At 43.1% G+C, this 20,801-nt stretch overlaps 1 protein-coding gene across 1 annotated transcript in view; it reads right to left on the bottom strand.

Moving 5' to 3' along the window:
- Positions 1-20,801, bottom strand: part of LOC138284900 (CCN family member 2-like) — a 48,145-nt gene that overhangs the window by 7,863 nt on the left and 19,481 nt on the right. Inside the window, exons 2-4 of the mRNA XM_069224156.1 lie at positions 8,022-8,235; positions 5,021-5,272; positions 694-905 (exon numbers count right to left, since the gene is read on the bottom strand). Coding sequence (XP_069080257.1) covers positions 694-905; positions 5,021-5,272; positions 8,022-8,235 — 678 coding nt within the window. The remainder of the gene's footprint in view (positions 1-693; positions 906-5,020; positions 5,273-8,021; positions 8,236-20,801) is intronic.

The following is a 20,801-nucleotide window of genomic DNA, read 5'->3' as shown; positions in this document are numbered from 1 at the left end:
CTTAAATACTATGTGCATGCATGTATTACACATTCCAACAAGAAGACTATTTTAAAGCTACCGTAGAATGTAGATTTATGTTTTTTATACTTTTAACAAAAATTACTTTGCCATTGTGGGCCGATTTGATTATGAGAGGCACATTGTATGTGATGGGTGAGTTTGTCCTAAGAATCTACAAGCTTTAGAAACTCGCTCACAAAGCAGATCATGTGAGCTAGTGCAATAACTGTTAGAGGAAAAAAGCTTGCAGCGCCATCTAGCAGAATTAAAGTTAGAGAAGCGACCAAACTGCAAAAGACTTGTATTATTGACGTAAAATCACCCAAGTAAAACACTGCTTATGCAAAAACCAACACATTACCTACACCTCTCCATTCCAATAATGTAATTATTTGATGGAGCTTTACCACAATACAGTAAAATTAATTTGCTGTGAATGGAGTTACACCTCAACAGCAGGTGCCTGTGTAAGTGGCTGAAAGCTTTCTAACCGTCCAGTTTTTTTAGTTAGTCCTTCCACTTGCTCACAAGACATATTGCACAGGGTAAATATAAATATCAATGAAAGCTGTGTATTAGTAACTTAGATTTCTCTAACAATCCACAATTTCCTTATGCTAATATCAAGCAGTGCAGCATTCAGACCTATAGAAGTGCCCAGGACATTGTTTCCTCGATAAAAGATATTACCTTAAATTGATTCTCTAAAGTGTTGCCGCAGGGTCGCACCAGGCAGAGGCGGGTCTCCTTCTCCAAACGGCAGTACCGGTTGGCGTTGGTAATACGGGTCGAGACACCCATGCCACAGCTCTTGGAGCATTTGCTCCACTCTGTGGTCTGCACAATGCAGTTTCCTTGCAGGCTGCTCATCTTAGGCCTATGCGCGGGCACCGGCCTGTAGACTAGAACATGACAAGAGCAGAAGGAAAAGGATTAAATGAAATGCCTCCTGCAACTTCCAGATCTGTTTACAAGATCTTAAAAAGGAACCCAGTCAACTAGGCATGCAACTAGAAGATGTTTTCACCTTAGGGTGCAAAAAGAGTCAGAAAGGACCAGCCCCCGGATAAATAGACAAAATCCTTGAAAAAACGCTAGGGGTGGAGAAAAAGCATTCCAGCCAGACGTGTATTTATCACCCACCCATCCTTATTGGTCTCTGCCCAGACTTAAAACTATCCTTGCTATTTTAAAAGCATTCTTGATAGTTTTCAGGCTAATTCACCTTAGTATCAAATCCCACACACATTATTCAGAGATCAATGGCCCAGCGTCAAGGAGCTGCATGCAAACTGCAAGCCACTGGTAAGTACTCAGGCACATCCCATTCCATCATCTTTTGGCCACCATGGCACCTCCGACAATAATCAACCATGTGAAAATCAGTTGAGATCCTGCTTCAATAGGAAAAGTGCAGCCTGAACTGCCAGGCCAGGTCCCCACTGAACCAAAACACAAGAAACCCCAGACCGGTTTCAGGCTATTTGTCCATCATCAGTAGGGCATAGATTGGCTTCAGTGGCAAAGTGAGCAAATGACCCATGGCTTTGTATACCCATCACACTTATGGCATCGCAATGAATAATGCAAAAGAGTGATGAATGTAATGCTTTAGTTAATCTCAGCCTCTAGTAATTACTTGGGCCACATCCCAATCCTACTGGAGCAGGATCAAGACTGATTTGCATATAGCCACGTTTAATCATAGTGGCTTACTGGTCATAAAATGATAGACTGGGGTGTGGCTGAGAAATTACCAGTGGCTGAGATCAATTCAAGCAACCCATATGTCACTTTTTTGTATTCTCCATGTTTTAAATCATGACTCCCCAAAGTGGACTCTTAGCATATAATGCCTGCCAGTATGGACAACATGTGACTCCTACACCTTGTAACCCACATTGTCTTATGTAATGTTCCACATACATTGATTTACACAGTTGTATGATTTATTGTCTCTGTATAATGTGTGTGTGTGATGTAAAGTGCTTTGACACTCTACATTGGGATGAGTAGCACTATTAAGAATTAAATATAAATTGATAAGTGCAATTTAAATTGTTATTTGTGTAATAACTCATATAGCTACATTCACATTCTTGCAGTGCATGCATATCTCTTAAATACAGGGGTTGACAAAAAAGTAAAAAAAGCCTCCAAATGATAGTTTGTCCATTGTACTTATGAATTGATAATCAGTTATGTGCCTTTCTTTCCCTCAATTGCATTGGCATCTAGGTGTTAGGCTCCAGATAGCTTCCAGCCAGTGTGATATTGAATCAAAAGAGGGGCTGATGGCAGTTTTTATTAGGCCTTTGTTTTAGGCCCAGCTGGAAGTAAAAAATAAGACAGCCAACTCACCGTCCGTAGATTGCTGTACCAAACGGAAAGCAGATAGATGTAGGTCTAGCTGAATGTGCCCCAGTGCTGGCAAGTTACACCAGCACAAGCTAAGCATATTTCTCTGGGGCCAGTCCCAGTCTGATTTAATAATAGCTGCTGGATCCGGAACTGCCAATACCAGATTGGAGATAGCTTTAAATTTGCTAGTCTAATTCTGAAATTATTCAGAAGCCTAGTTCCCCAACAGTATGCTGACAGTTTCAGGTTCTTTGCAAGCAAGCATGTAACACACCAGCTACAGGGTGTCCTCACCTGCTATCTTCTGTTCTTTTACCTTCTGTTAGGCCTATTAGACTACACATTAGATCTTTTTAAGGCCTCTCACCCACTCTAGTAGTGGCGTGCTCCATCATCAAGAATAAAAATACCTTAAGCAACCCAGGTATCCCCTTTATTGGTGGTTGCTCAGTTATGGTTAAAATACTACACAGTGGGTAATTATGGGGAATAATGACCCTACTATCCTATTTATATGTTGACATGTTTCAGCCCATAGGATTTGGCCCCTTCAGGACAGAAAATGTGCCCCCAATCTTCTGTACTTTTGATTATGTCTAAATTTAGGGGCGGAAGACAGACACACAATCAAAATTTAAGAGCATGCAAAAAAAAGAGACATACTATCATGCTGTTTCAAAGAGAACTACACCTCTCTTTTTACCTGTAGTGACAACAAGGCATATCATTAGAGGCACTTTTTTCTATTGTTGGATTTCAACTCCCAATATAATCATGCAGTACAACCGTGACCTCATGTTGTTATATCTTTTCTGTGACATTGCAAACTCAAGCAATTGATGTAAAGTCGGTGTGTCTAGCCATGGACGCTGAGACAAAACACATGCACGTTTGAAACACAGGCAGTGCCCGATATTCAATGGTAACAATCGTTAATGCATCGATTATTTCATGTAACTGTTGTTCTTACCCTAAGCTGACGATTTATTCAGTGGCATGGTAGAAGGAGGTGGCATTCCCCTGTATCACACACCAGGTTTGGGGGAAAATAATCACCATCATGCCAGTAAGAAAGTCGGCAAAACCATTTTGTACTGTTGTCCAACCCAAAAAGCTCCCTGCACTTATCACCTGTGTTTTCCACCACGCATGTATTTTGTTTGTCAAAGTGTCCATTGCTAGATGCATCAATTTTACATCAATTGCTTGAGTTTGTAATGTCACAGAAAAGATAAAATAATATAAGGCCAAGGCTGCTCTGCAGAATTATAGAGGAAGGTGAAATTCAATGATTAAAAAAGAGCACCTCTAATGATATGTCTTGTTCCTATAGGAAAAGAGAGAGCAGTAGTTCTCCTTGAAATAGCAAGATAGTATGCCTGGTCTTTTTGTATGCTCTTATATGTTGCTTTTGTGTCTGTTTTCTGCCCATAAATTTAGATTTAATCAAAAGGTGGGAAAATCCGGGCATGCTTTTTGTCCGGAAGAAAGCCCACGGACCACTTAAGGCCAATTTCTATGGGCTGAAAAATGTCGACAAATGAATAGGGTAGATGAGGTAATTACTTCCCAACAGTACCCACTGTATAACATTTTTAACAATAGCTGAGCAACCACCAATAAAGGGGATACCTGGATTGCAAGGTAATTTTACTCTTTGTAGATGCAAATCAATGTTCATAGTGCTCCCTGGAATACGATCAGGCCTATCCAGGTTTTTAGGGACCAGGATGAGACCTAATGATGAAGTATGCCAATACAAGAGTGGGTGGGGGTTCTTAAAAAGAAATACTTGTATTTCTAGAGCACACGGTTACTAGTCAAATAGGCCTAACAGAAGATAACTGGTGAGGATACCTTTTTGTGTAGTTATTGGATAGTGTTGGAAGAAAGAATTCTTTACCCTTAAAGCAGTTTCTCACCCTTCCTGTAGGAGACCGAATGCCCGGCCTTCCTGCATGCATTTTGGTAACACATTAGCTAAGAGGAGTAGGCTGAAGGATGAGGATGGGTATCAAGAACAAGCATTGCAAAATCCAACAGGTCTCACCTTTATGACCAATTGGCTTTGCAAATGGTTTTCAGCCAGGCAGTGTGGTAGAAGTTTTTTGTTTTAAAAAAAAAAAAGCCTTTGACAGAGTTATCCTCTTCATTTTGTAGACACACAAAACATGCAAATGTGCACCTACAAATTGACGAGGGAAGGAACAACGGAGAGAGAGAAGACGATTACAGGTGAGAGAAGCACATGAGGGAGACAGCTCAAAAACACATTAATTCTCATGGAGGACTTAAGACAAAAGGAAAAGTAGTGCTTAAAAAACAAGTATTGAAATCAGAGATGCCAGCCAATCAAAGAAATGCTAAAGAGGCAATGCTCCATGGGAGGGACAAACATAAAAGATTGCCAAGCTGGGATACAAATAAGACGCAGGCAAATCAGGGTGACAATGCTAACCAACAAGCAGACTCCAAGCCCCTCTAGGTTCGTGGTAAGCCACAGTATTTTTCGCAACAGACGTCAAGTGTACTGTCTAGCAGCAAGCTTCACCTAAAAAGCATCAACAAACATGGCCGGCAAAATGTCTGCTATGGGTGTCAATCATGAGGACGTTCCACTAGGTAATACTTGACTCATCCCGCCCTAGTCCCTCACCTGCCAGGCCCCTGTTGAACGGGTTGTGGATGTCTTCTGGCTCACAGGTCCATTCTTCACAGCACTTGTCAGCGATTTTCACTCGACGGGGGGAAGGGCAATCAGGAGAGGGCAGGCGCAGGTCGTCAGTGCAGAGCGGCACGCAGCCGACGGCGCCGTCCAGGCACGTGCACTGGTACTTGCAGCTGGGTTGGAAGGTCTCACCGCTGCGGTAGATCACACCACCCAGGTCGCAGGTGGCACCTTCGTGGGCTGCAGAGAGGGAGAACAGGGAGTCAGGTGGGCAGGTGGACACGCACAGTGACGCGACACAACTTTTCTACTTCTCACTCAGCCCTACACCCTATCAGATGGCCGCTGTGCAGCACGGAAGGGAGTGGACGCCACATGCATCAGTACAGACACATAGCATCGTGATAATGGACTGAAAACAAGGGTGCTGAATCTAGGGGTACAGAAGGAGCTGCAGCAATGGAGGGTGTTAAGAAAGATAATGGAAAGCGATGAGGCTTTTTAGTCAGTTTTCTTTTCACAGCAGCATTAGCTGTTTGTTTAAAACCAGTGCAAGGTCAATGGTAACTAACATAAGCCCAGAATTTTTTTTTGAACAAACCACTGTACATTTGTTTTTCGTGTATATCGAAGTTTACATTGAACTACTTTTCTGCAAAAAGGTTTAGACTATCTCATCCACTTCCCCCCCCCCCCCACAAATACACACTACCAACTTGATTTTTTCATTCATTTGCTACACTTACTCGTTCAGTAACACCAGCAGCTTTTAGAACCCTGTAATTTTAATGAGCTGGTGCCCATGAGCAGCATTCCCACTCACAAAATTGTTTCAACACCACTGACCGCAAATATCAGTTTTGAAAGTTCCGTACCGACAGGAGCCCGGCCCTGGCACACAAATATCAATTGGAAACATTCTGTACCCCTAGATGTGAAGCACTGGCCCAAATATATCAGCAGCTTTAAATATTCTTTAAGAATACCATGGGGGGAGGGAGGGAAGGGTGCTTCCCTAGCTATTGAGGCTCGGTATACCGCAGACGGAACTCACTCCATCACCCAACACCCTCAACTGAGCCTTCTTTGGTCTCTCGCCTGTGTGCCTAGCCTTCTCACCATTGAGTCTTCTCCATCATGCTAGTGGTTCTGTCACATATGCCTTATTTGCCCCACTTCAATGCCCTCTCACCTCTCATTTTATTCTCCTGTCATCTGCACCTTTCTCCCCCATTATCCAGCCTTGCCACTTACGCCCCAGGCCCTCCCGCCAATGTCTTCCTGGTAGCTCACCGAGGCTGCTCTTTAGTCTCAGCTCGCTGTGCGACATGCTACTGTTCGCTCTCCTATGTCCCTCGCAGTCACCGGCTCTCCACTGCCTGTTCACCTATGTCCTTCTCTGTGACAGGATCTTCACTGCCTGTATTCTCCCCACTCACCTACTCTCCACTGCCTGTTCAACTATGTCCTCTTGCAGCTTTTCTATGTTCGATTTCCAGCTTGAGTAAGCCAAAACCTGCTCACCGATGACCCCTTCATGCTTTTCAACACATAGGTGACCCCCCTAACCTTTCACCCATTGTCACAACCTACTATTATTAGGGCACACTTGATTATGACCCAGCCTTAAAGGTCTGCACTAACATACAGCACGTTCACCACCAAAAGGATTTGCTGACTAATGAGGCCTAGCTCGCTAACAGTGTCTCACATGTACGTGCGAGGCAGTAGCCAGAAAATTAAAATAGTTCCCACTTTGAACCGAAGCACTGATGCCATCAAGCAAGAGAAGCAAGTGAACAGAACCCTCCCTAGAACAGCGTCCTTGCCTTTTTCATTCATGCAGCTATCAATTCGTTCTTTCACCGTTCCATTCACCTGCTGATATCCACTATTTCACCTTTACATTCTATCCTACAATCATTCTTTCATCCATCATTCAATCTTTCCCTATTCCATCCATTCATTCACCCATCCATCCAACCTGCCATCAATACAATCTGCCATCCATCCACTCTGCCAACCTTCGATCCATCCGCTCTGCCACTCATCTATCCACCCACTCTGCCATCCTGTCATCCATCCAACCTGCCATTCTTCCATCCACCCTGATATTTATCCACTCTGCAATCCATCCATCTAGACATTCTGCCATCCATCCATCCACACTACCATACATCCATCCATCCACACTACCATCCATGCACCCACTCTGCTATCCATCAATTCATCCACTCTGCCACCCATCAATCCACTTAGCCATCCATCCAAACATTCTGTCATCAATCCATTGCTCTGTCATTCACCCATCCACTCTGCCATCCATCCATCCACTCTGCCACCCACTCGTCCACCCACTTTTCCATCCATGCACTCTACCATCCATCCATCATCCAGCCAGCCACTCCACCATCCATCCACTCTGCCACCCAGTCACTCATCTTTTTTCCCACTCATCCATCCATCCATCCCTTCACTCTCTCATCCTTTCACCTGTTTATCTACCTGTCCATACAGTCATCCATCCATTCCTTTACTCTGCCATCCTCTCACTTGTCCATCCACCTATCCATTCACTTGTCCTTACACCTCTACATTCACACAACCATTAACCCACCCCGTTACTTTGCCACCCTTTCCACCTGTCCATCCACCTATCATTCACTCATCCTTTCACTCATTCATTCACATTCTCGTTCATCCACCCATTATTCATTTTTTTCACCCTTCCATCCAATATTCCTTCTTTTTTCCCTGTTCTATGTACCCTGTGTTGGTTTCGCTGGCTCCTGCTTGCTCTTCTGCTGCATTTCAGGGTCAATGATGAGCTTTAGTCTGTGAGTTACAGAAAGAGGAGGTCTAAAAATGAACACCCCCGCTGTAGCTGCTAAAGCAAGGGGTTCACAACGCCACTGTGTACGTACCTCTGACCCTTCTCCCTCAATCCTCCACCGCCAGCCCACTCACTTGCGCCCACTTGTCCTCTTACCTACACAGATGCCACTGGTGCTCTCAGCGTCCGAGGAGTCGCAGTACAAGCCCTTGTGATGGTCACACGGGGCCTGGCGGGAGCAGCGGTCTCCGAGCTGCCCAGCACACACCTTGCAGCAGCCGCACGCATCTGGCACCAGGCTTGTGCCCGCCGGGCAACGGGGAGGCCGGGCCGGGCACTTGCATGGGTAGGAGCACCCTTGGGCTTCCACCTGGAGGGGGCAAAGAAAGGCAAGGCAAGATAAATGTGGGCACCGCCTGACCACGACCCCAGCACTGATAAACAGAGAGCATCATCATACTCAATGAAAGTCCAGTACAGAAGTGGAGCATGGCATCCCTCGTGAGGTGACCTTCTCTGGGCCGCTATACTTCCAGGCTATGTAGTTGGAGTATGTGTGTTACAAATCCATAAGAATAACAAACATTTGCAATGCAATAGGTCTCACATTTACTTGAGTTGGAGCTATTGGCATTGTAAATGCACACCTGGACTTTTTAGCCACATTAATTGGTCAGCCCTGCCGCATATTTTGGTCCTTTCTGCCACATAATTCCAGTAACCCTGAATATAACTTAGGAGCTAGTAGGCCTACTGGAATATTTTTTTAAACAAGGCCCTTAAAATGCAGACTACTCCTAGGTGCAAAACATGTTTACTTGGCAGTTGGTACAATCGACATTGCCCACGGGGCAATGAATAAATAATTGTACTCTAAGAATACATGCTTAATGCATCACTGTCCCTTTTCTGTAGCCTGGGAAGGCGAGTCGAATAAAATGGCCATGATTTTTCACACGTTTGAGGAGAGCCACCTCACATGATATTAATGATCCTCAGTCAGTCTTGAACTGAAATATTAGTTATGAAATATTGACTATTGTGCAGCATAATCAACTGTAAGCTGTCCTCGAGGTTAGTTTTATAAATACATGCACACACAGCTCAAGTTTCACAGACTCAAAAGTGTGTAGTTCATCTAGTCAGGTTTCTTCTTTGTATTCACAGCTTGTTTCATGTAATAAAAATAAAGCTACAACTCCCAGAATGAAAAGCTGAAACATAAACTAAATGAGCGAATCAGGCATCGAACTAGGGAGCTGGACAACTCTACAAACACTACTCAAAGGGCTAGTTTCCAGCTTGTATCACATTATAAAAATAAAACTACAAGTCCTAGAATGAATATGTGTGTTGCAAAGAATGTGTATTAAGCAGATCAGAGTGCATTTAATGAAAAATGTCAAAATAAATCTAGCAATTAATGTTCTTTCTGGAGAGAGAACATACTTTGTCTAGTGGAAGCTTGGAGTCATCATAAGGTAGCGCGCACGGTTAATATGCCTGCTGCAAAGAACGTGTACTAAGCAGATTAGGGTGCGTATAAAGTAAAAAAGATACCACTGATCGAGTTCGTGCTCTGAGTGCTGTGAGCGCCATGACAGCCAAGAGAACGTACTTTTGTCTAGTGGAAGCTTGGTCTCATCATAAGGTAGCGCACAGGGTTAATGTGCCTGCTGCAAAGAACATGTACTAGGCAAATCACAAAGTGCATGTAATGTAAAAATGTCAAAATAACTCTGGCAATTTATGTGCTTTCTAGAGAGAGAAGGTACTTTTGTCTAATGGAAGTCTGGAGTAATAAGATAGCGCACAGGGTTAATGTGCCTGCTGGAAAGAATGTGTACTAGGCAAATCACAAAGTGCATGTAATGTAAAAATGTCTTAATAACTCTGGTGATTTATGTTATTTCAGGAGAGAGAACATACTTTTTCTGGTGGAAGCTTGGAGTCATCATAAGGTAGCGCACAGGGTTAGTATGCCTGATGCAAAGAACGTGTACTAAGTAGATCAGAGTGCACATAATGTAAAAATGATACCAATCAAGTTTGTGCTAGGAGCACTGTGAGCACCATGGCAGCCAAGGGAACATACTTTTGTCAATGGAAGCTTGAAGTCATACTAAGGTAGCACACAGGGTTACTGTGCCTGCTGCAAAGAATGTGTACTAGGCAAATCACAAAGTGCATGCAATTTCAAAATGTCAAAATAACTCCGCCAATATTCTGTTCTTTTTTGGAGCAAGATTATACTTTTGTCTAGTGGAAGCTTGGAGTCATCATAAGGTAGCGCGCAGGGTTAATATGCTTTTTGCAAAGAACGTGTACTAAGCAGATCAGAGTGTATATAATGTAAAAATTACACAGCTGATTGAGTTCGCGCTCTGAGCGCCATGGAAGCCAAGAGAACGTACTTTTGCCTAGTGGAGGCTTGGAGTCATCCTAAGGTAGCGCACAGGGTTAATGTGCCTGCTGCAAAGAACGTGTGCTAGGCAAATCACAAAGTGCATGTAATGTAAAAATGGCAAAATAACTCTGACGATTTATGTTCTTTCTGGAGAGAGAACGTACTTTTGTCTAGTGGAAGCTTGCACTCATCATAATGTAGGGCACAGGGTTAATATGCCTGCCGCAAAGAAGGTGTGCTAATCAGATCAGAGTGCATTTAATGTAAAAACGATACCGCCGATCAAGTTCGCGCTCTGAGCTCTATGAGCGCCATGGCAGCCACAAAGCGCAGACAAAAGAAAAAAGTAGTTCACCCATGCTGAAGTATATAGCCTATCGTGCAATTATACCTGTAACAGGATCGGTGTTGAAGGCGGTAACCAAACTGCCCCAAGGTGGTTTTTGAAAGGCATTTCCACTAACGAATGAAAGTGATGGGGGTGAGGTGGGAGTGGTTAAAAGCACACAATACTTACAACAGGTCAAATCGCATGCACGCACGACCTAAGAAAACCACGTAGCAATACCCTACCTGTGTGTCTTCTCGCACTGGTTTTATACCTATACTGACATTTGGTTTGTTCATCAAAAACACTTTAATTTAGCATTTCACAACTCTTTTTTTCTGCCATCATTTTAAATCAAATAAACTTCATGTCTGTTCGTTTAATTTCTTAGTTTTCTGAGGTCATGGTTGCCCTGTTGCTTTTGATTAGAGCTCCTGGTTTCATGGTATATTTTTAAACATTTCTGTCTGCATTTATCCATATTTATTTTTTGGCCATCCTATTAGTATTTATCCATATTTATTTTGTGTTCAGAGAATAAATGAGTCGTAAAATCGTATCTTTCTACATTTAACTTTTAGACGTGCACTTATGCATGGATCCATGTTGCGTTTTAGCAAACTAAGCTGCCATATATAACAAAACACTACACTCAAAGATAAATACTAGTGTTGAACTATTTGACTGTATTTAAGGAAATATCATCCTGTTTTTAACTCCCCATGTTGTTTATCTGTTCAGGTTGTGCTTGGAATTCATGAAAGACATCATAGAAGCACAATTTACAATAGTTTTCCATTTCTAACAATAAATACAGACAGGAAACACATTGTTTTCTATCTATACCTTCAAAAATCAGTACAAATGGAAAACTGGGAGCCTCTCTTTTGATGCCTACTGAATGCCCTTTTAATTGCCTTTTCTGGGCCGTCTTTGTGTCAAAGCTGTTGCTTGATTGGTGCGTTTTCTTCCTCTGCAGAGCTAAAGTCCTCTGTTCTGGCTGTGGTTGCTTTTTTCGCACTGAATATCTCTGCATAGTCGTTAGCCAAGTTGGAAACCTCATTGTTCTAGTCTCTTCCGGGACATGTTTCCTTTTTTTTTATCCAAGTTTGCATATGTGTTTTCAGTTGTTCTGTTTCATTTCCCAAAACAAACTGTGCTCTAGAGCATTCCTCAATGATTGGTTGTATGATACCTGATAAACATTCATTGAGAATGTCATAGTCTAGCTCCTTGAACTGATGTAACCACTCCCCAGAGCACTGAGCATCTGCATACCAATCCACTGAGGTTTTCTGTGGCCAACCCTTAACTCTTAAATCTAAGAAAGGAAATGACTAGCCACAAATTGCGTAACAAATGTATTACATATGTAACAAAATGTAGAGCGCCAAATAAAATAACATACCATCACCATAGACATGAAGTCCTATCTAAGTCCCACTCACGAATCCCCAAATCATCAATAACTCATACACAGGTGCTTGTTGAACAGGTCCGGATTAGCAAAGTGACAGTAGTCCTTTACTTTGTTAATTGTGGCCTCACTTTTCTAAAACACTGAAGAACTAAAGGTGCTCTAAAGACATGTCTGCTCATCCATTCACAGATTGGCAGCACAGTTCCCAAGTGTGACGCGACCATCCGGTGCAGCTTTAGAACTCTCAGCGTTCAATATGGATGCTTCAAACAATTTAGGTAAAAGGTTTATCAGATTTTCTTTTCAGAAATCCAACCCTCAATCAAGATAGGTACTTGGGTTAGCAAGAAGGTATCTGCTGAGAAGGCTGGTTAACATAAATTGTAAAAAGGAGATAACATATGCAACAGAGCCCAAGGTGAAAACATTACCAGAGCTTTAAGGTTTCTCAGTTTCATGTTCAGGCTACCCAGGAAAGGGAGATAAGGAAATTTAAGGGAGGAGGTTTAATACATAGGCCTTGCTGCATACCTCAGAACTAAAAGACTGGATTGAATAACAGCTTGGTCAAAATGTGTGCTCCTGGGAAAATCAATGTATGTGTATGCACTGCACAAGAAGTATGGCACAAATGATAGAGTAGGAAGGTAAAATGGAGCAACAAAATGTAATGCTAAAATCAGAGTAGGGCCAAGAGAGGAAAATGAGGAGAATGATATAAAATAGAAGCAGATGTGTGGCAAAGAAGTCAGAGAGAGGTGGAGCAAGAAAGAGAGTGAGAATTTTAAAGCCTGGTAAGGGAAACAGGAGAAAGAGCAATGAGAGTAAGGATCAGCTTTAAGCAGAGCGCCAAGAGAGGGAAAAGGGTAGTTGTAGAGAGGGAGGGGTAAGGAATTTAAAGATATCAAGAGAACAGAGATGGAGGAGTAATAGACAAAGAGAAGGAACAGAATAATCTTCTATAGATTCAGAGCACACCCATTGGTAGCTTGGGAAATGGCATAGAGGTTCGGAGGTGTGCTGACATTCTCCTCTGGTAAGGGTGCATGGGCCACGATGTCAGGGAAGCCATGCATGGCAATGGGCCTTAACAGAGTAAAGAGGATCACGTTGGACCTTCCAACTTTATAAACATGGGTCCCTTGACCCTCACATAACACCTTACAGTAAAACTTACACAACAGGGGGAAAAGGAGTTTTTTCAATCAATTGTTTAATATATTTGTTTTATGAAGTAAAGAGAACAGGTTAAGATGGTATAACTTACGCATACAGTAGTGTAATAGAATAAACACAAATACTTCAAACAATACCTAGAATGTGTAATAATACTTAAATATGAAAAAAAGTTTACAGTTTCTTTGTAAATGTCTCTAGAGACTGTTGCTCTCACATGTGTAGAGAAAGAGAACCACACATGAGCACTGCTGATGCAGACAAGCATTGGCAAAGCTAATAGGACTTGCCTATGCAAGAGTTATTGGCTTTGCCAATATGTTATAGCCATGTTGTACACCAGCGTGGCTGCTGTTAAGCATGGCTAAAAGTTAGTGATGGAGAGGAGAGTGGCGTTGAGTGACGTAAAGTGGAGTAGAGTGGAGCGTTATGGTGTGGAATAAAGTGTGTAACATGCCTCAAAAGAAAGAGAGAAGGCCCACTCTGGTCAATACATGGCTTAAGAGGAAAACGTGCAGGAGCATAAACAATACAAAATAAATACAGGCCTAAACCAGGGTACCATGTTACAAAGGAATACAGGGGCAGAAAGTAGAGCGAAGGAACAGGCCAGGTGCAGGGCAAGGAAGTTGCAGTCGGTCCTCGCATACCACTGATAATTTAGAAGGCCGCACACACGAGAGCCTAAGCCACGTCCCGGTAGGAGTGTTAGGAGGAGGGGTACATCATGAGAAACGGGATCTTTGTAAGTGTCAAGGCTAGCCATAAAACTACAAAGTATGAGAACAGTGTAGGGAGGAAACACAGATGTAATTCCAGGGCGAGATCAGAGGATGCACACGTATGTCATATGTGCTACAGCTGCATTTTTAGCGACAAATAGTCAGATGTGTTTTGAAGAATTATTGCTTATACCAAGCATGATAGATAACATTATATTGAGCTACAGTGTTAAGTAGAAATGCAATGAGAGCATGTACGAATTAAGCCGATAAAAGACGTTGCTTGTAAAAGTTGAGTTGAGTGTGGTTTCAGTTACAGAACTGTGATATCCTCCCGGCCCTATTATTCTTTTATAAACTACTAAATTGATGGCAGAGTCGTGTCACTTCTTTATTCCTGAAAATTTGACTACAAGTGTCGTAAAGTAGAGGCACGTTGATTGTTGTGGAGTGGCATAGAGAAGAGGGAGGGATGTGGGGTGGCGTAGAGTGAAGTGTTGTGAAGTAGAATGGAATGTCATAGAGTAGAGTGTTGCAGAGTGGAGTGTCAACGAGTGGAGTGTCTAGGAGTACCTTTGAGTAGAGTGGAGTAGAGTAGAGTGTTGTGGAGTAAAGTGGTGTAGAGTGGAGTAGAGTGGAGGGGCATAGAGTGGAGGGGTATAGGATGGAGGGGCATAAAATGGAGTAGAGTGGAGTAGAGTGTCAGAATGGAGTAACATAGAGTGTTGTAAAGTGAGGTGGCATAGAGTGGAGTCGTGAAGATTGGAGTAGTGGAGTCGATTGGAGTGGAGTAGATTGCAGTGGCATAGAGTGGAGAAAAGTGGCATGGAGTGGCATAGAGGCAGTTGTGTAAAGTATCATAGAATGTCGTAGAGTAGAGTGGCATAGAGTGGAGTAGAATGTCATATAACAAAGTGGCGTAGAGTGGAGTAGAGTGGCACATAGCTTTGTAGAGTGGAGTGAAAAAGAGGGAAGTTTCGTAGTGTGGAGTAACAGTGTTAAGTCATAGAGTGGAGTGTCGTAGAGTAGAAGGTCATAGAATGGAGTATTGTAAAGTCCCATGGAGTAGAGTGGCATAGAGTGGTGTTGAGAGGAGTAGAGTGACGTAGAGTGGAGTAGAGTAGGATGGCATAGAGTGAAGTACAGAGGCATAGAGTGGAGTAAAGTAGGGTGGCACAGAGTTGAGTACTGTGGTGTAGAGGGGTGTGTCATAGGGTGGAGGGGCGTAGAGTGGAGGGGTGTAGAGTGGAGGGGCATAGAGTGGAATGGAGTTCATAGAGTGGAGTGTGTAGAGGAGTGGCATTAAGTGGAGTGGGAAATAGTGGAGTGTTGTGGAGTGTCATAGACTAGAGTGTCGCAGAGAGGAGTGGCGTAGAATGGAATGGAGTTCATAGAGTGGAGTGTGTAGAGGAGTGGCATAAAGTGGAGTGGGGAAATAGTAGAGTGTCGCGGAGTGTCACAGAGTGGAGTGTCGCAGAGAGGAATGGTGTAGAGTGGAGTGGCGTACAGTGGAGGAGAGTGGAGTGGAGTAACAAAGCATAGCGTTGACTGGAGTAAAGTGTCATAGAGTGGAGTGGCGTAACACAGAGTGTCATAGAGTGGAGTGGCATAGAGTGGTGTGAAGTATTGTAAAGTGGCCTAGAGTGTTGTAGTGTGAAGTGTCATAGAGTGCCGTACAGTGTCATGCACAGTTGGAGATGACAGTGTCGTGGAGTGGCATAGAGTGGAATCACATGGAGTGGGGTGGCGCAGAATGGCCTAGAGTGAAATTGTGTAGAGAGGAGTGGTGTAGAGCAGAGTAGAGTGTCATAGAGTAGGGTAGCATTTAGTGTCATAGAGTGGAGTGGAACAGCATACAGAGGAGTAGTGTCATGGAGTGGGAAAAAGTGGAGTGTCGTAGAGTGGAGGAAAATGTCATAGAGTGGAGTGGCACAGAGTTGAGTAGACTATCGTACAGTGAAACAGCAATAAGTTTCATAGAGTGGAGTGTCATAGAGTGGTGTAGAGAAGTTTGGCATAGAGTGGAGTGGGATAGTGTGGAGTAGAGTGGTGTAAGGTGGAGTAGAGAAGCATAGAGTGGCATAGAGTGGAGTAGAGTAGAGCAGCATGGGGTGGTGTAGAATGGAGCAGTACAGAATGTAGTGGTGTAGACAGGAATGGCATAGATGTCGTGAACTGAAGTGGCATAGAGTAGAGTGGCACAGAGTGGAGTACAGTGCCGCAGAGTGGAGTAGAGTGATGTGGAGATGAGTGGGACAGAGTAGAGTAGAGTGGCGTTGGGTGGCATAAAGTGGAGTGGCTTAGATGTCATGAAGTGGAGTGGCATAGAGTGGAGTGGTGCAATGTTGCAAAGTGTTGCGTAATAGAGGGGGTGTAGAGTGGAGTGTACGTGGTGTGGCAGTGCACTGCCATTACAGACTACACATTTTCAATTAAAATGACCATTACATTGCACAGAAATATAGTTTTATTGATAAAACAATACAGCACACAAATACAACAAATGATAATGTGTGGAAATGACATCACCTAGTGTATTGATTTGTTTTGATCATATTAAAATATTTGTTTCCACCACACTTCAGAATTACAAAAAAGTACTTCATTTGTGCTTTCCTTATTCTGATGTATTCTGAAATTTGTGCACAGTTTATTTACAAACATTTACATTTTGTTGTGTGCTAGAAAAAAGCCTTTCCTTACACACCCCCAAATTTCTCAGATAAATCCTGCCACTTTGAAGTCAGAGTAAGAAAAGTAAATACCAACATCCCTTGAAGACAGAACCTGTCTTTGAATGCACAACAAATGTGACAAGTCAAGAACAAAATATAAAGGCCTGTTTACAGAAAGTGAGCACTTGTGAAAGAATACACAGGCTATGCTCCACAGGAGGGACATAGACATACCCAAAGCAAATAAAGCCAGCAAATAGAAAGCAAGCAAATGTGAGTTACAGGCCACAAAGCCAAAGGTAAGCAATGGGCGAAATGCATTCTTATGTCAGCTTTCAGTATGTCCCCAAGCAGTCTTTAGTAACCAGACAGCTACACTTTCTGTAGACTTCGACCTAAAAATGACCAGTCATGGTGATCTGCAGCAATTGACTGGATGTCACATGGCAAATCTACCAGCTCACATGGTGCCACCGTGTGTCACACAATATAGCCACTCTTCACACATTTACCCGGTGAAGTGGCAATACCACACTGCGAGCTGAAATGTGAGCTGGAGATCCCTAAGTTTTTCAGTTTGTGTGTGCTCACACTCTTTTAATCCCCCATCTTTCCTCCCACGACATGGCAGGTGGCCTCAGACACATTTGTTTGTGTTTGGGGAAGGTGGGAGAGGCTGATAAGGCCATGCACGATGGGCTCTGAGCCCTGCCCTCGACACGGCTGGTCAGATGTTGCTAGGCTTAAAAAACGCTACCAATATGGCCTTGCCACCTATTCAGGCCCCAACTCCACTCTCAGTCAATAAAAAGTGCTTTAAGGTTGGGAGTTCTGGCATGGGTCAATTGGACACACCTTTATTTTGCTCCCTCTGCTTCCCTCAACAGCATCAGCATGTGAAGAACAAACCTCCATGCCCTGCTGCTCTTACACCAGGACTTTGGGGCTATCAACAGTCCAAGGACCCTTGAGCACAGATCATCTGGTTTGGTTGAGGCCAAGTTATGCTGCCCTCGGACACTGCATACTGGGAGCCAATGAAGCCTAATCAGCAGTGTTGGAAAAGGGTGGGAGCTAGGTTCCCAGTTTGTCACTTGCCAATCAAGCACTGCACATTCAATGCAGATACTCTGTCTGATCATCCTGAAGGCTCAAGTGCAGGCCATTGGTGTTATCCCATGTGGACTCTATGAAATCTGCAATAATTACTTTGTGAAAAGTGGCAGGAAGCAGCTGACGTTTAAAGGCATCCTTGACCTCTCTCCCTACAAAGCTTTTCTACTTATTTCAGAGTCCCTTAGGACTCCAAGATTCTTACATTTGTATTAGCAGACTAGGAGGCCCAAAGCAATATGGCGGACCTAATTCTATTAAAGTAGAAGGGATGACATGGGCCGATCAGTAGCCCCTTCATCTTTGTCACAATAAGTGTCATCTGTTTATCTCTTCCAGTCACCAAACAACAGTAATACATGCTGTGTCCATTTTTTCCTGGAAGCTACTTACTCTTGGATAAATTTGCACGCCATCGGATTATAAATTAGCATCTACCGCAAACATGCAGGTCCATGAGTGGCTTCAAGTAAATGGCAAAAAGTGGTGGACAAAAGAAAGAGGCCTGGGGCGCTCCAGAGTACACCTTACGGAGCAGTACACAAATGGCCCCCATTACCTCCTCAACCCCACCCGGCCCCAGACCTTACATGTGTCACACATCAACCATTTAAGGACTAGGTCAAGGACGGCCCACACCGTTATCCATCCCTCCACAAAGCGGGGCAGGGGGGGGGTCATAGTCAGTGACGCTTTTGTAACAACTAAAACATATTAAAATAAAGTGAAATAAGAAAATATGACACGTTATTCATTACTGAAAGGGTCAAAACAAAGTGGCTTTGTAATGGAAGGCAGAAGCAAGGGAAAAAGTACACCACTGTTGCTTAGAAATATCACTTATTTATTTTATTTTTCTTGTCCTTGGTTTGGAACGCATTAGAGTACTTTTACAAGCAGCACATGCTCACATTAGGTCTACATGTTTTCACACTAGAGATGTAAATCCCATATTTTGCCTTTGCTCAAGCCTTGAGGTACAAACAGGCAAGCCAGTTAGACCCTTTTTTGGAAATATGTGTGTTTGTACAAACAAGGCTTGTATTGAGGTGTTATGGATGGGAGAATATGTAATTCAACAGTAAGCGTGACAAATTTTTAGATCTGGCTTAAGAGTGCAGCTGTCTGCAATTCCTACTGTTAACTAGTCTTTAGAATATACACAGAGTGGTCTTTGGCTCAACTCCGAGGGGTATTACTCTCTCCCATCATGGTATTGCTTATGTGGTGTATCAGTACGCCTTCCAGGAAGTACTTCCATTAAACTGCATAAGGCACTATTTTACATCTAAAAAGTACACGCAATCATTACTCTGCTTGTCACTTTAAGTTCGTTATCTCCTATTTGTATTCTGTACGAAAACAAAAAATGTCACCTTCTGTATCCCAGCACTACGCAAAGCCAATAGGTCAGGCTTTACTGTGATACACTGCATTTGTGACTGTTTATGCACTGGCACATTAAAGTCAGACCTACTGGCATTGCCAGTGCTAGTTTACTCTGGTATTTGCAAAATAGAAATTGGAATTAAACTGCTGTGCAACTTGTTTACAGCAGTGATTGCATATTACTTTGACCAAACTGAGTCTGTGATTATCCATGTTGACATAGCAGAAAATTTAGTAAAAGCAATAGATCGTGTTGCGGTTGTATAGCTTGTCCTCAAATTGAGGCGTTGTTGTGTTAAACAATTTTAGAGATTCTGTGTTCCAAAGCCGGCAAAGCCTTCTGTTATGAATTTTGTGACTTGTACGTAAAATTATAAATGGTTGCAGTTTAGTTTGATAGAGGCAATAAACTACTGTACTGAATATATAGTTGGGTGTGGATGGCATTTCATCTAATTCAGTGTATGATTTTGTCACCAAAATCCCTTTTTCAACAATGGCGATTTTAACTTACTTGATCATGTATTATTCACAGACTCTTAAGAATAATGGTTTTAATCACTCAAAACAGCAAAGCTTTAAATTGAATTGAACTATGTGTTCCTCCGTAGAGAATTTGAGAGTATTGTGTTCCAAACTCATTTTTTGGCTGTGCTTTTTTTTGTTAGAAACTGGCAACTTGGCTGCTTGGCAAGAATCCCTGCTCGAGGGTTAGCAATCATAGGAAACATGCCGAACATCTAGTGCCGTATATGTGTTCAACACATGACATAGTGACAGAAACCAGTGTAAAAATGTGTTAGGACCATGTGCTTGGGGAGTGGTAAAAACACAACACGACACTTTCAATGAAGCAAAAAAGTGCCCATATTTACAGTGTTAAACACAACATGACAAACGTCACAGCGCCGCGAGAATTTGGCTGAAATGTTACCATCGGTTGAAAGTGCCACACTTGACAGGAGGTGAGGTTCCTTGGCAGCTATTAATACCCACGCTTTAGCAGCATGCATTCCATGTGGACATGTGAGGAGAGCAAGCAGCGGGAAGCATGCTGACGGAATGCCTGAGGTGCCTAAGAATGCATGGGTTATAAAACAATCTCCAAAAATCTGACGGTTAATAAAAACACTGAATGTCACCCTGGAGACAACATATTGTACAGTATACAGTACGTATATGCGAGAGTCAAGTTAATGGGCCTCAACTTTATGCAGGTATTTTTTTTTTGTAATCAAGCTTTTAAGACTAAAGTCTGAGTCAATATTATTAGAGTAAACCAGACAGAGAGGATGATTTAGAGCCTGGTGGTAAACCTGCTGACCAGCCATTTTAGCATAGGGTATCGGCTCTGCCCCCGCTCTTTTACCACAGGAGTGCCTGCCACATGTAGAGATCTCGGCCTGGCAGGCGAGGACCTTTGTCCCTTCAGAATTGTTGCAGCGTCGCCATTGAAGGCACTGATCCTTTACCAAGCGAGCGCAATGATTGATGTGCCCTCACCATAAATCCTGTTATTTTCTGATCACAAACTTTCTGATCACAAACTCTCAAAGTGGGAGTTGTTTTCAGAAAGCAAAAAACACACAGACCCTGATGCTGGGGGAAGTTTTCTCATTGCAGGTGCAGGTCAATATGCAGATTCCCCACCCAGGACTGACATGTCCCGCTCTGATCTTTCCTGTTGGGGGAAGCCCATGATGGTC

Source organism: Pleurodeles waltl, chromosome 3_1 (genome assembly GCF_031143425.1).
Source record: "Pleurodeles waltl isolate 20211129_DDA chromosome 3_1, aPleWal1.hap1.20221129, whole genome shotgun sequence".
Lineage (NCBI taxonomy): Eukaryota > Metazoa > Chordata > Amphibia > Caudata > Salamandridae > Pleurodeles > Pleurodeles waltl.
This window is presented reverse-complemented; position numbering and strand designations above follow the sequence as displayed.